This window comes from Vespa velutina, chromosome 4 (assembly GCF_912470025.1).
Source record: "Vespa velutina chromosome 4, iVesVel2.1, whole genome shotgun sequence".
Classification (NCBI taxonomy): Eukaryota; Metazoa; Arthropoda; class Insecta; order Hymenoptera; family Vespidae; genus Vespa; species Vespa velutina.
Genome location: NC_062191.1, coordinates 5,043,963 through 5,056,571, shown reverse-complemented (window position 1 = coordinate 5,056,571; position 12,609 = coordinate 5,043,963). Strand labels below are relative to the sequence as shown.

Below are 12,609 nucleotides of genomic sequence, written 5' to 3'. Positions count from 1 at the left end.
AAAAAAAAAAAAAAAAAAAAAAAAAAAAAAAAAAGCAAAAAAAAGGAAAAAAAAGAAAAAAGAAAGAAAAAAGAAAGAAAAAGAAAAAAAAGAAAGAGAAAATAGAAATTATTGTAAGCCAATTTCATTCGTAATTAACTTTTGAAAATTATAAAATTATATATATATTATGTACATGTATATATATATATATATATATATATATATATATATATATATATATATATATATATGTATAATATATATATATATATTATGCAGTATATTGAAACAAAAAAGCTGATGGCGTCCTTATAGGTATCAGTCTCTGTCCACCGCTTCTATCTATGACTACGTAATAATTACGTCCGTTAATGTTATGTCGTTTACCCATAAAAGATGTATTCCCTGCATTATATTGATACAATGGTGGTGGGCTTCTCTTAATTACACTAACGTTATTATCCCGCCAATGATTATTATTAGTAGTAGCGTACAAAGGTAATCGTGATCTCCAAGAAGATTGTTTTGAATTTTCTTTGTACTTTATAGTTTGTTTTGGAACTTTTGATAATTGCTTCGCGTTTTTCTTATTCTTCGTACAAGAATTAATATATTTGACGATAAGTTCTATTATGAAAACGATCATTGCAATAATATATCCGGCTATAATAACTTTGTAAGTCAATAATAAATCAGTATTTCCCAGTTGCCTTTCCATCGATTGAAGATCCACAGGACAAATATTAGCCAATGGAAGATCCCTTTCTTTTACATATTTTATTAAACCAGATTCTATCAGGGAAGATAACCTGTAAGAACATAATAGATTTCTATAAACATTTTCTTTGATATTATTATATTCGTGCGAAGTATATTTAGTTTATAATTAATCCTCTTAAATATTACAAAAGGTTTTAGAATTTTAATATGAAGTGTAAGATATATGAATAGATCTTACACTTTATTTATGGCATCCACTATAGTCGATTCCAAAGGAAAAGCGAACGCCCGATTTTTGGAAAGAATACTTCCTGGCATGATAACATAAGTACAACGTTTGTTGTGCTCTAAGCCTTGACGAGTTTTATTGATATAATCCTCGAATAATAATTTTCGAAAATAGTGACGTTCTCCGAGATAAAGCTTTTCTATATAGATGATTCATTTACAGTGAGAAAATATTTAATTAATAGTAATATTCATTATTAATCTTTTTCTATAATTAATTAGAAATTTACGAACTATTGTCGACGGTATCAAAAATGATACTTGTTGGTTCTTTGTACACCATAATATATTCTCCTTGAAATTTGGTTTGGTTTAACAATGTTATTTCATTTTCATAAGGCTGAAAGTAATAAATCGAATCGATGTAAAAAAAAAAAAATGTACAACTATTATAAATAGTACTTTAGTATAAAAATGGTACAATTAAAAAATTAATATTAATATCATTAAGGAACGTTCAACCTGAGATAAAAGATAATCTATCACACGTCCTTTAAAAGTGACCCATTTGTATCCTTTGCTCACTATATCTTTTATATTGTTAATTGGTAATGTAAATTGTGGCTTCGTAAGGAATGCTGTCAGATTAGCGGTATAAAATGAAGTTAGAATTAATATAAAAATCCACCAGGTAGCGAAGAGCATCCTTGTTGAATCTGAAGTAATAATTTCATGTAATAATATTACTGATATATTAAACTTTATATAGTGTGTGTATATATATGTAATATGTGTATATATATATATATATATACATACAAATTGTAAACAAATTATACAAAGCTAAACATCTTTCCATATGAATTATATTAATGATATGTACATACACGCAATATACCTGTTTGAGCGACGATCGTTGATCCTTGTTTGAGTAATGCACTGTAGACGAACCACATGCAAGATGATAAATTATAATTTTCTCCTTCCGTACCTTTCCAAAGTTTCAACCTACGTCGAAAGTATTCTCATTTATTTTTTAATAAGCCATTCTTTCGTATATATATATATATACATATATATATATATATATATATATATATATATATATATACTTCGAGACCGTATGTTTTAGTTAACATATATAGACGTATATATTAACGTATATAGATAATATAGGGACCGGAAAGTAATGTCGTTTCTGCGCATGTCGATATTTGATTGTGATTAAAAATAAAAACTTGTTATTAATTTATTCGTTTGAATTTAATTTAAGAAAGCGACATTACTTTCCGGTCCACCTAATAATATCGATAATGTTTTAGTACAAATAGAAAATCCATCAAAAAATTCAACAAATATATACATGCTAATTATTGCTTCTAACGAAATAATAGAATGTTAATAAAACTGGAATTTTGTATTTCTCTGCGAACCTAATTAAAGAAAACAAATAAATCGTCGGTCCTACGATTACAACGGCTGTAAGAACGCAAAACCAAACGGTATTGTCAAATGGTGCTAGAAGACCAGAACCAGTTGCAGATTCTTCAGGTCTTTTCATTACAGCTGTTAATTCGAGTTCGTCCAATGTTGTACTGAATAAACAATATTTGTTTAGGTCTTCTAATATGGGGACGAATGCCGCGATCATGTCTACTTTCTGATAAAAGAAAAATAATTTCGTAATTGAGAATAATTATTATTTTTTATTTGTGTTTATTTGTTTTTTACGATGACAAAAAAAGAAAAAAAAAAGAATTTGTACCTTTTCGTACAACATGTTCACAATTCCTTTATTCTTGTTTCCGAGTATTTGTTGCTTCGGTGGTACAACAGTGTACGTGAAATTTAATTTATCACTCAATAGATCGAGAATATAAAATGCATACCCTATTCCTTTCCATTCACCATTTTTTTGAATTATTCCGGAAAACGGCATATCCTAGATACGTAATTAGTATTACGATTGTATTATTTTTTTATATAAAATTAAACGTAAACAAACGATCGTTGAATGCATTTGTCAAAGTATTCTATAGATTTTAATATATTATAATATATTATTTTATCAAATGAAAATATCCTGTTGATGAAAACTTACGTCCCATGAAGAAACTTTTAAAACCGAAGGAATTGCCATCTTTTTGTTATTCTCAGAATTCAGCTCGTCTAAAAGCGAATTAATATTTTTTTTTTATTTATTTATTTCTCTTAATTGTTAATGGCTCGGATGAAAAAAATGAATGAAAAATTATATTATTTAATTCGTGGGTAATAGAATTAGAAGTAAAAATATTTTAACGTTATAAAAATATTATTTAGAGTTAATATATATACATATGTATATAAATACATATATTTATTAATTTTATTTTAGAGAAAGATACCTTGCTTAGTTGTTTCCGAAGATCGTCCGATGTGAAAAGAATTCAGGATAATTATGATAAATAAAAAACAATGAAAATTAATCATTTTAACACTTGATGAAACTACATTGTACCGCATGTGTTCTGTTCAAGCTTAATGCTCGAAATAGATTTTTGTTTAGAAATAACGTAATATGATGTTACCAAGCACTCGAAAGAATCGATCCTTACGACTTTTCATACGTTAGAACTAAACATAGGACATAGTAACACCTTGCTTATGAGTGTGAGTATTTGTCCTACGTCACGCAAACGTATTATAAATGATGATCCTTATTATCTGTCGATCAAGCCTTTTCAAGGACATTTCTACGATAGCCGATAACATCAACATTTATTTTAACGAGAATTGACTTGAATAATAAAAATAATACATAATTTAATATCATTTATTTATATATTTTTTCAGATCACAATTAATTTTTTTAAATATAAGATTTATCCAATAACAATCGATTTTTTAAAGGAATATAAATAGAAAAAGGAACAAACTATTATTACATCTGAATAATAGATTGTTTTTTCATGAACAAACATTATATATTTCATTTGTTTCTTAATAAAAGGTTTTTACCGCGATTATTCAATTTGAATACATCAATGAAATCATTGGATCTTCAAAGTTACTTACCTGAAAGCTATTTGTTTTAATAATACAATAAAGTTATAATTTGTAAGTAATTTAAAATATACTTTTTATATTTCGTTATATAAAAATACAAAAGATATTGTTTTTTTAATATTATAATCGATTATAAAATGAACGTGCATACATATTGGATTAAATCCATTTAGCAATAGTTTAATAATTGGCCTACAGATATCGCATTTTTAGAGCAACGTTATGGCGCATACGCAATGAATGATAACTTTTAATCGGTCGAAGTTTATGTGAAAAATATTGCTACTTCGTGAATGAGGAAATATTTATATAATACGTTTGATAAACAATTTGAAAGAATGATTTCAATTTGTGGACGTAATTAGTGTTATAAAAATTAGTTTCATGAAAAGGCTCTTTAAGGGAGCGCCTCAAGATTCACTTTTTGAACGTGCTTGACGACGGTTACGAGTAAAAGCAAGAATCTGATTGGACGAGAAGTACCGACGTTCTCCTTTGTTCGTTCTTTTATTTTTTTGACAGAAACTACAAATTTTTGTTGGCGTATGTTTCATGAGGTTTTCTACAACTTCTGGTATAAGATTATCGAATATCCATTTGAGTACGATCAAAATGTACAAGGAAGAACTTCTCTTCATTTTATAAGCCATAAGTCCTAAATTTATTGCGATAAGGATAATTCATTGGATGGTTCTTTCTAGAGAAACCGTTAGAAGAATCCGTTGTGTTTCCGTTTGAACGATCTAGTGCACATTTGTCGTCTAAGTGCGCGAACCACTCCCGGCTGGTGTTAACGTGTTACTATCGCGGTAAGTTATTCCATCGTGTTAATTAGATTTTATAAATATTTTTTTATGCTTGAATGTATTCTGTGTCAAATAAGCGGCAAAGTGATGTATTTCGAAAAGGAAATTTGCTGCTTGACATCCGTAGCACGTTGATAAGAAATATGTCGATCGCAAGTGTTTTATAGGACTGGAATGTCGTTATCCAAATTTTTTCTTTTTTTTTTTTTTTAGCACAAATCTAATGAATTTTTTTTTTTTCTTTCTTTTCTATTTTGTTGAAAGGAAATATACGTAAAGAATAAATGTAGATTTTTATTAATTCGTATGCACATGTGACCTACTTTCATATATTCAATATGATTAATGTTTTATTTTATGTATGTGTATAAGCTTAGTATATCATACTGTTATTGTATTTTATTATTGGTACGTGTCTACAGAGATAACAAAATGGCTGTTAATGTGTATGCAACAAATGTGACCACCGATAATCTAAGTCGTCATGACATGTTGGCATGGGTTAATGATTGCCTGCAATCATCATTTACCAAGATTGAAGAATTATGTACAGGAGCTGTTTATTGTCAATTCATGGATATGCTCTTTCCTGGAAGTGTACCTTTGAAGAGGGTAAAGTTCAGAACTAATCTTGAACATGAATATATACAGAATTTTAAAATTCTTCAAGGTGGTTTCAAAAAAATGAGCGTTGATAAGGTGAGTTATCAATCTTTTTCTTTTTTCTTTCTCTACGAATAAATTAGACTTATCAATTGAAAAAAAAAAAAAAAAGGAATAGGACATAGTTAAGATTTATATGCGATAATTACAATTCGAAGAATAGTATTTTTAGAACAAGAAGGTTTATACAAAGATATTGCTACAAGAAAATACTTTTTAAGATTTTTAAGGGCATAGGATTAATCTTATCATTGACCAAAAACATAATCATTTAGTTAATGGAATGTACATGAAGAGAGCTAAAAGTTATTTATAAAATGAAAAAGAGGAAGTATATATAATGATTGTATTTTGTAAAGTAAAAAATCAACCCCTAAATAAATATTTCCATCGTATGATGATTTAGCTTGCTTAGAAGTTCAATAAAATTATGATGGGGATGGTTCAGGTTATACCAGTGGACAAGCTGATAAAGGGACGCTTTCAAGATAATTTTGAATTTCTTCAATGGTTCAAGAAATTCTTTGATGCAAATTATGATGGTCGTGAGTACGATGCCTATGAAGCTCGTGGTTGTATACCGCTAGGTTCTGGTGTCGATGGAACTCATAATCTATCAAATCCCCAATTGGTACCTCTACCTCCTCAGTCGAAGCAACCACAAATGCAACAAAAACATACACAACAGCGTAATATATCTTCAAGGCAACAGCAGGGTATATTAATAGTTTCATCACAATGTTGCCTTTTATATAGATCATTGCACGATCACTAATTTATTGCAAATTGTCACTTCATTAGAATTGTGTACACATTTCAAATATTTAGATAGAATGCAAAGCATAAATATAGAAAATATAAAAATATGCAAAATTCGTTTATCATGCTGCTTTTAAAGTTAGCTCAAAATTTACGATGTAAATTATGCTGCTATAGTATAGGGGTAGAATTTCTGCTTTGCTTATACATATTTGGTCGTATATAATTCCATAAACAAATGCACAACAATGCCTGTTAAAATGTATTATTCACTATGGCACCTGGTCCCATATTTTAATACTTCCAATTCATTATATAAAATATTGTTTATAAAAAGGTAAATTATGCATGCCTTAAACAAATGTTATGTTAGAAAAATTACTATTGCTAAATGTAAATTACATCAAATTCTAATTGTATGATGGTACCAGAAGGATTTCAAGGCTGTTATTTTTAACTGTCTATAAATACTTCTAAGTAGGGGGCAACTGTTTGTATTAGGAGACATCAAAAGACCAAAATAATACACATCATTTACTCTATAAAGAATATAGTATGTGGTACCAAGTATTAAATAACGTGAAATATACATTTTCATTAGAAAAGAAATATTATCTTTGCTTATAATAAAATAATGATGACAAGATTTGTCATATTGCAACTGAGGAACATTTAAATATTATTTTTCTTAGAATATGTACATTTATTTTACAATGTTATCTATATGTAAATATCTATAATTGAGTAAGTTTGTTTAAAATAATTAATATACAAATATATATATATATATATTTTAAATGTATAAATTTTATTTAAGTTATTTATAAATTATTTTATATATTATTTATAAAGAATTTCAAAATCTATTGAAATAATGAAAAGAATAACATTATAATGTGGCACTTTTGATTCTATAGAATATATTTTTTTTGTTATTTTTTTATTTTGTTCCATATGTCTTCTACCAATTATTTGCAGATAGTGCCAATTGACAAGCTGGTGAAAGGCAGGTTCCAAGACAACTTTGAATTTTTACAATGGTTCAAGAAGTTTTTTGATGCAAATTACTCAGGAGCAGAACCCTATGATGCACTTGCTATGCGAGGAGGTGAAGCTATGGGCAGTGGTGGGAACACTGCACCACGTGGCTCAAATGTGAAACGTCCTACACCACGTGATGTAAACTCAGCAAAAACTACCACTCGTACTGGTATATTAAAAATATTTTTCATTATAAAGACAAATTTTGAAATTTAATGATTGCATATAACTTAAGCGTATTAGCTTTAATAGCAAACATGATAATTAAGAGAAGGTTAGAGAGTTACGTTATTAATATTTGTTTATTAATTTAGTATGAATTTCTAATATTTATGTTATATTTAGAAATAATCTTGTTTTACAGAAACATATTTTATTTAAGATATATTATAGTTGATATGATTTATCTTATTGATAATTGTACATTTATTTCAGTAATTTCATCTAAAAAATAACTTTTAATTTATGAATATACAATATTAAATATTTTAGTTTTACTTACATGATGTGATGCTGGTCTATTATGTCTTATAATGCAAATTTAAATTTCCCCATAGGTGATGGAACTCAATCTGTACAGGCACCTAGTATGAAGCCTTTGAACAAACCTAGTAATTATTTTTTTTATTATTTTTATTTAATTTTGTAATGGTATTTTGGTCGTAAATACTAAGGAAATAGTTTAGCATCATTAAAATTTTTTAACAAAATCTATAGTAGTAAAAATACTATTGTGTAGAATTAATAATTAATGAAAATGGTTTAAAGTTTAATCCAAAATGTTCTAATGAAAAAAGATGCATTTTTTCATAATTTTTAGAGGACGTGAAGACTGATAAAAGCTTTCAACTTTTCTAATTGAATCAATGAAAAAATTGTATTGGAATTTTTGTATATAACTCATTGTGTTTATTATGTACATTAATGCATGTATTGCAATGTTTATTGTATGGCTATATTTCTTGCATGTGCATGTGTGTATATGGTAAATAATTAATATTAGTAATTTTAATTAGTACTTCATAATTAATTTACTTTGTTAATAATTAATTTTAATATGTATATTGTATTAGTAGTAATAATTATAAATTATAAAAAAAATTTCTTTAATAAATAATTATTAATCTTAAAAATTGTTTAATTTAGTAAATAAAGCTCAACCATTCCGCCCTCAACAAAAGACCGTAGCAGCAAATCGCGGAGATTCTGAAAAAGTTGAAGAGCTCAGTGCACAGGTTCGTAAATTTATTAACATTTGTCTTTTACTCTTTACCTTATAATATAGGAATAAAATTATTTTATAACATTTTTATTCACAGGTTGTGGAGCTTAAAATGTCGATTGATGGTCTAGAAAAAGAAAGAGATTTCTACTTTGGAAAATTACGTGACATAGAAGTAATATGTCAAGATTGTGAGAATGGTGATCCTCCTCCTATTATACAAAAAATATTAGATGTTCTTTATGCAACAGAGGTAAGTTGAAATTTTAATTTTTACACTTATCCAATATTTAAAAAAAAAAATCCACGAAATGATAATCAAATCATAATTTTATGTAAAATCTATGATAATGATGGAATTTCAAACGTAACTGCGATGAAAATTATTTTTATTAATTAATTTGATATAAAAATTTGTTTTTGTACTGCAATTATTTCAGGGTTATGAAAATGATGAAGGAGAAAGCAAACAGACATAGTAACATTTTTTATTTATTTTTAATAGAAGGTCATTCTCTTAATGAAGACAATATTGTAAAATTATAGATTTTCTTAATGAAGGTAATGTCAAAAAATTTATGGGTCTTATTCAGTCCATGTTCTTTTGTTTTGTTGAGACTCTGTGATCGTAATTAAAATTCATTGTATTGATCGTATTGGAATGAGTATTTTAATATTTAATTAAAAAAGGGATTAATTATATAAAATGTATTGTAGGAATTATGTAATTGTTTTACTAAAAGCTGTATATTATTGAATAATACTATATACCTTACTTTTTGAAAATAGCAATTAGTTTTCAAATTGATTAAGTGATTTATGTTTTTAGTATACTGATTTGAAAAAAAAATCAAATAATATCCTATCGTATATGGTAGTAATAGAAAAGACAATTTTAACCGTTTACTATATATGTTTATAACAGAGGATGAAGCATTAATTAATAATTTAATGTTTTTATGCGCTTAGAAATTATTTAATGTTTTTCTAGGATGGATTTGCACCGCCGGAAGAATTAGAGGGAGATGGGTTGGCCCCTGACGACGAAGAAGAGTATTAACATTTTTTTACTATCATAAAAACAAGGACACAGTAAATCATCCAAGTGCATCTCCCGTTTATTATATCTGCGAGCCAGTACCAGTACTCCTTGCATAATTTAATAATAAGTCACTCTGTATAGTTGTTCAATCATTTGTGCGTAAGTTTTGTTGCTAATGTTCACGAAGCTCATAAGAATTTGCACGAGAATTAGGCCCCGACACTTTTATAGTGCACTCGAGTACTTGTACTTTTCGTGTTTTCTCCTTTTTTTCTTTCTTTCTTATATATTCGCAATATTTTTTTCCTCCTTAACCACTAGTAACACATATGAAAGACTTATTGTATCGGTATATAACTTATTACTAAATTGTTGTTTCCTTCTTAACAACATTAATCATGTTTATAAAAAAATTATGGGAAGTGGTGAATAAGAAGGAAAAAAAATAGTCAGTAGTAAATTATATGATATACAATGAGTGTGTCTTCATCATGTAACGGCTGCCATTCTTGGATTTACTATATTAATCATATTTTATATAGAATTTAAAGAAATTTCCGAATAATATTACACAAAGTAGCCTGAATTTTTATGCAACGAGCATGTTAATCGTTTATGTTCTCCGTAAAGTGCAAAGAACGTTTCTGTTTATAAATGCACTATACCTGTGTCGATAAGCGTCGAAGCTTCTATTTCTTAATATTTTGTTTTATGAAATGTCTATATTTTTAGAATATCATGCTGTTAATCTGCAGTTAAATGTTAATAATGTCACTCGAGGCATCCCTTCGTGTGCAATTCAAATGAAGATTGCAGTCCATTCTTTGATGTGAGATAGTGCTGTACGCCAATTACACCGATGTTGATTTTAATTTTTGTAATATAACTGGAATGTATGTAAGAAAGTTTTAGTATTTGTGGTACAAGACTAAAAAGAAAAAAAAAAAAATATATATATATATTTCCTTGTGATTCTTTCGTCACTAACGATGCGATGGCACAATATGCATAGTAAAAAAAAGTTAGATGAAAGAAAATACGAATTTCAAACAAAAGAAACGAAAATGTAGAATTAGTCGCAAGTTTTTTAAACCTTCGTTTATCATATTCTCCATAATTACGTGATAATTTCGAAATATTATTAAATTTATCTTATAACTCTTTATTATATACTTTTATTAATAATATTTGATATCGTACGTTCTCAAAATACTTGAACTGTCCTCTTAGACAATTTTTTCAATTTAACATCAAGTCAATGGGATAAACATGTGTTACGCGATCTCACGTTGGACAATATATTATTCGTCTTGATAATAATAATTAGACTAATAATAATAATAATATAATAATAATAATAACAATAATAACAATAATACTAATAATAGAAAAATTCGCTAAACGCTTCTGGTGTCAAATCTTCGTCTATCAATACTAATTGGTCGTGAGAGATATAGGTTTGGACAAACTATCTACATATTTGATATGTTCGAATTAACGTATATCATATATTGTTAGAGCGATGCATGCTCGAAAAAGTGAATTTTTTCATCATCAATGCTATAAATGAAATCTTATCGAATTTTTATTGCGCGCGAAACGGTTTTGAATGTTACAATGAATGCATAATTTTTTTGAATACTATAAAATAACTATATATATATATATATAAAAAGAAAAAAGAAAGAAGAAAAAAAAAATTAACACGATACAGTGTTCCTTCGTAAAGAGAAATTTGTGAAATTGTATGGCAAGAGGTATTAAGAAGTGGAAGGTATGAAAAAATGTGTGAAAGGATTTTAAGCATGGAAGATTTAATTAAACGCGTGTATGATGGTATGTATCGTGTACGTGTGTTTTTGCAAATTTAAAATTCAATCTTCAAAAGGGAGAAAAAAAAGAAGAGATTCCTCGTAAAACATTTAAAACACCAATGATTTTCAAATGATAATCTTAAAAAAGAAAAAAAAAAAAAAAAAGAAAAAAAGAAAAAAAAGGAAAAAAAAAGAAAAAAGAAAAACAAAAGATATGTCTCGCCGATGTCGTCGAATTATAATTAAGAATTTACTCTATACGTACGACTTGCTCTATATAATTATTTTTTATTGATTAAAAATACATAGTTTTTCTCGGCTTGCGCCTTATTCGTTCGTATATGTATATGCGTGTACAACGTTAGATAACACGGTTGTGCTTCGGAATTGCATTCTCAACGATGATGTAATAAACGTTTAATAAAATCAATATGGGCGCTGTTACACGTAATTTGTTTGCAATTTTTCTATTGAAAAAAAAAGCAAAAAAAAAAAAAACAACAAAAAAACAAAAAAAAAAAAAATAAAAAACAACAAAAAAATAAAAAGAAAAATTGTGCTTTATCGTATTGCTATTGATTAAGAAAGAGTCGCTTTACAATATACGAAGCTCGATGATGTATCGATACTTATCATTTTAAATATACGAAGTACATATCTATCTTTGCACATTTAAAAATATCGGCAAATATAATTAATTAGGATTGCACTTATGAATTTGTATGTTTCATTTGAAGAAGAAAAAGGAAAGAGAGAAAGAAAGATCTTTATTATATAATATGAACGTGTGAAAAAATATTTTTAATAGAACATTTAAAATAATGTTAAATTTACGTGATAATTAATAACACGACTGTATACCGCGAGGTATTTATCAATTCTTATTAATTTTATAATTTCTAAGCTCTCAAATTTAAGATATATATATATACATATATATATATATTTTTTTTTTTTTTGCGAGGATTGTTCAAGTTTCTAGGATTCTAGTCCGTTTAACGAGATTATCCTTATCTTCCTTGAGTTAAGAGAATCATTTTCAATGACTGATTTGTTATCTTTTACTTTTTATTACTAATAATAGATACGCATAATTTAAGGAGATTAAACGAATCAATCTTCACATTATGTAGACGATACATTAAGAAATAAATAACTCGTAAGAAATGGACGAATAAGTGACACAATTTTTGTGAACCTCATATAATAGATATGTAAAAGACGTAAGTAAATATAATATTTAAATAATTATCGCGATGGAACGACAATCGATTGTCTATGATA

The 12,609-nt window shown here is 27.0% G+C and overlaps 2 protein-coding genes across 6 annotated transcripts; one reads left to right on the top strand and one right to left on the bottom strand.

Annotated features, from left to right (window-relative positions):
- Nucleotides 1-200: 200 nt before the first annotated feature.
- LOC124948932 (ionotropic receptor 93a-like) lies at nucleotides 201-3,589 on the bottom strand. Of its 2 annotated transcripts, XM_047493278.1 has the most exons (9): nucleotides 3,318-3,586; nucleotides 3,032-3,099; nucleotides 2,696-2,872; nucleotides 2,364-2,590; nucleotides 1,829-1,938; nucleotides 1,453-1,646; nucleotides 1,225-1,330; nucleotides 941-1,130; nucleotides 203-791 (listed from the first exon to the last, which is right to left on the bottom strand). In XM_047493278.1, exons 1-9 carry the CDS (start codon nucleotides 3,433-3,435, stop codon nucleotides 254-256), a joined length of 1,728 nt encoding a protein of 575 aa, XP_047349234.1. In that variant the 5' UTR covers nucleotides 3,436-3,586; the 3' UTR covers nucleotides 203-253. The 2 variants fall into 2 exon arrangements, with proteins under 2 accessions (XP_047349235.1, XP_047349234.1); XM_047493279.1 differs by lacking the exon at nucleotides 2,364-2,590 and having other exon boundaries at nucleotides 201-791; nucleotides 2,820-2,872; nucleotides 3,318-3,589.
- An 891-nt stretch (nucleotides 3,590-4,480) lies between these two features.
- Nucleotides 4,481-12,496, top strand: LOC124948936 (microtubule-associated protein RP/EB family member 1). 4 transcript variants are annotated; one of them, XR_007100909.1, is made up of 8 exons: nucleotides 4,485-4,787; nucleotides 5,207-5,483; nucleotides 7,185-7,416; nucleotides 7,805-7,858; nucleotides 8,394-8,482; nucleotides 8,567-8,722; nucleotides 8,910-9,030; nucleotides 9,461-12,496. XR_007100909.1 is itself a non-coding variant. In XM_047493282.1 (7 exons), exons 2-7 carry the CDS (start codon nucleotides 5,217-5,219, stop codon nucleotides 9,527-9,529), a joined length of 867 nt encoding a protein of 288 aa, XP_047349238.1. In that variant the 5' UTR covers nucleotides 4,490-4,787; nucleotides 5,207-5,216; the 3' UTR covers nucleotides 9,530-12,496. The 4 variants fall into 4 exon arrangements, 3 of the variants coding, with proteins under 3 accessions (XP_047349239.1, XP_047349238.1, XP_047349240.1); XM_047493282.1 differs by lacking the exon at nucleotides 8,910-9,030 and having other exon boundaries at nucleotides 4,490-4,787; XM_047493283.1 differs by lacking the exons at nucleotides 7,185-7,416; nucleotides 7,805-7,858; nucleotides 8,910-9,030 and adding an exon at nucleotides 5,896-6,163 and having other exon boundaries at nucleotides 4,481-4,787.
- The last annotated feature ends 113 nt before the right edge of the window (nucleotides 12,497-12,609 follow it).

What these genes read in the sequence shown, in the direction of transcription:
- LOC124948932 (XM_047493278.1), bottom strand. Translation starts at nt 3,435, where the DNA reads ATGCGGTACAATGTAGTTTCATCAAGTGTTAAAATGATTAATTTTCAT. An exon ending in TAAAAGTTTCTTCATGGGAC is followed by an intron (nt 2,873 to 3,031) that starts GTAAGTTTTCAT and finishes TTACGTATCTAG; the next exon opens with GATATGCCGTTTTCCGGAAT. An exon ending in AACGATCGTCGCTCAAACAG is followed by an intron (nt 1,647 to 1,828) that starts GTATATTGCGTG and finishes TTATTACTTCAG; the next exon opens with ATTCAACAAGGATGCTCTTC.
- LOC124948936 (XM_047493282.1), top strand. Translation starts at nt 5,217, where the DNA reads ATGGCTGTTAATGTGTATGCAACAAATGTGACCACCGATAATCTAAGT. An exon ending in AAAAACTACCACTCGTACTG is followed by an intron (nt 7,417 to 7,804) that starts GTATATTAAAAA and finishes ATTTCCCCATAG; the next exon opens with GTGATGGAACTCAATCTGTA. An exon ending in TTGAAGAGCTCAGTGCACAG is followed by an intron (nt 8,483 to 8,566) that starts GTTCGTAAATTT and finishes TTTTATTCACAG; the next exon opens with GTTGTGGAGCTTAAAATGTC.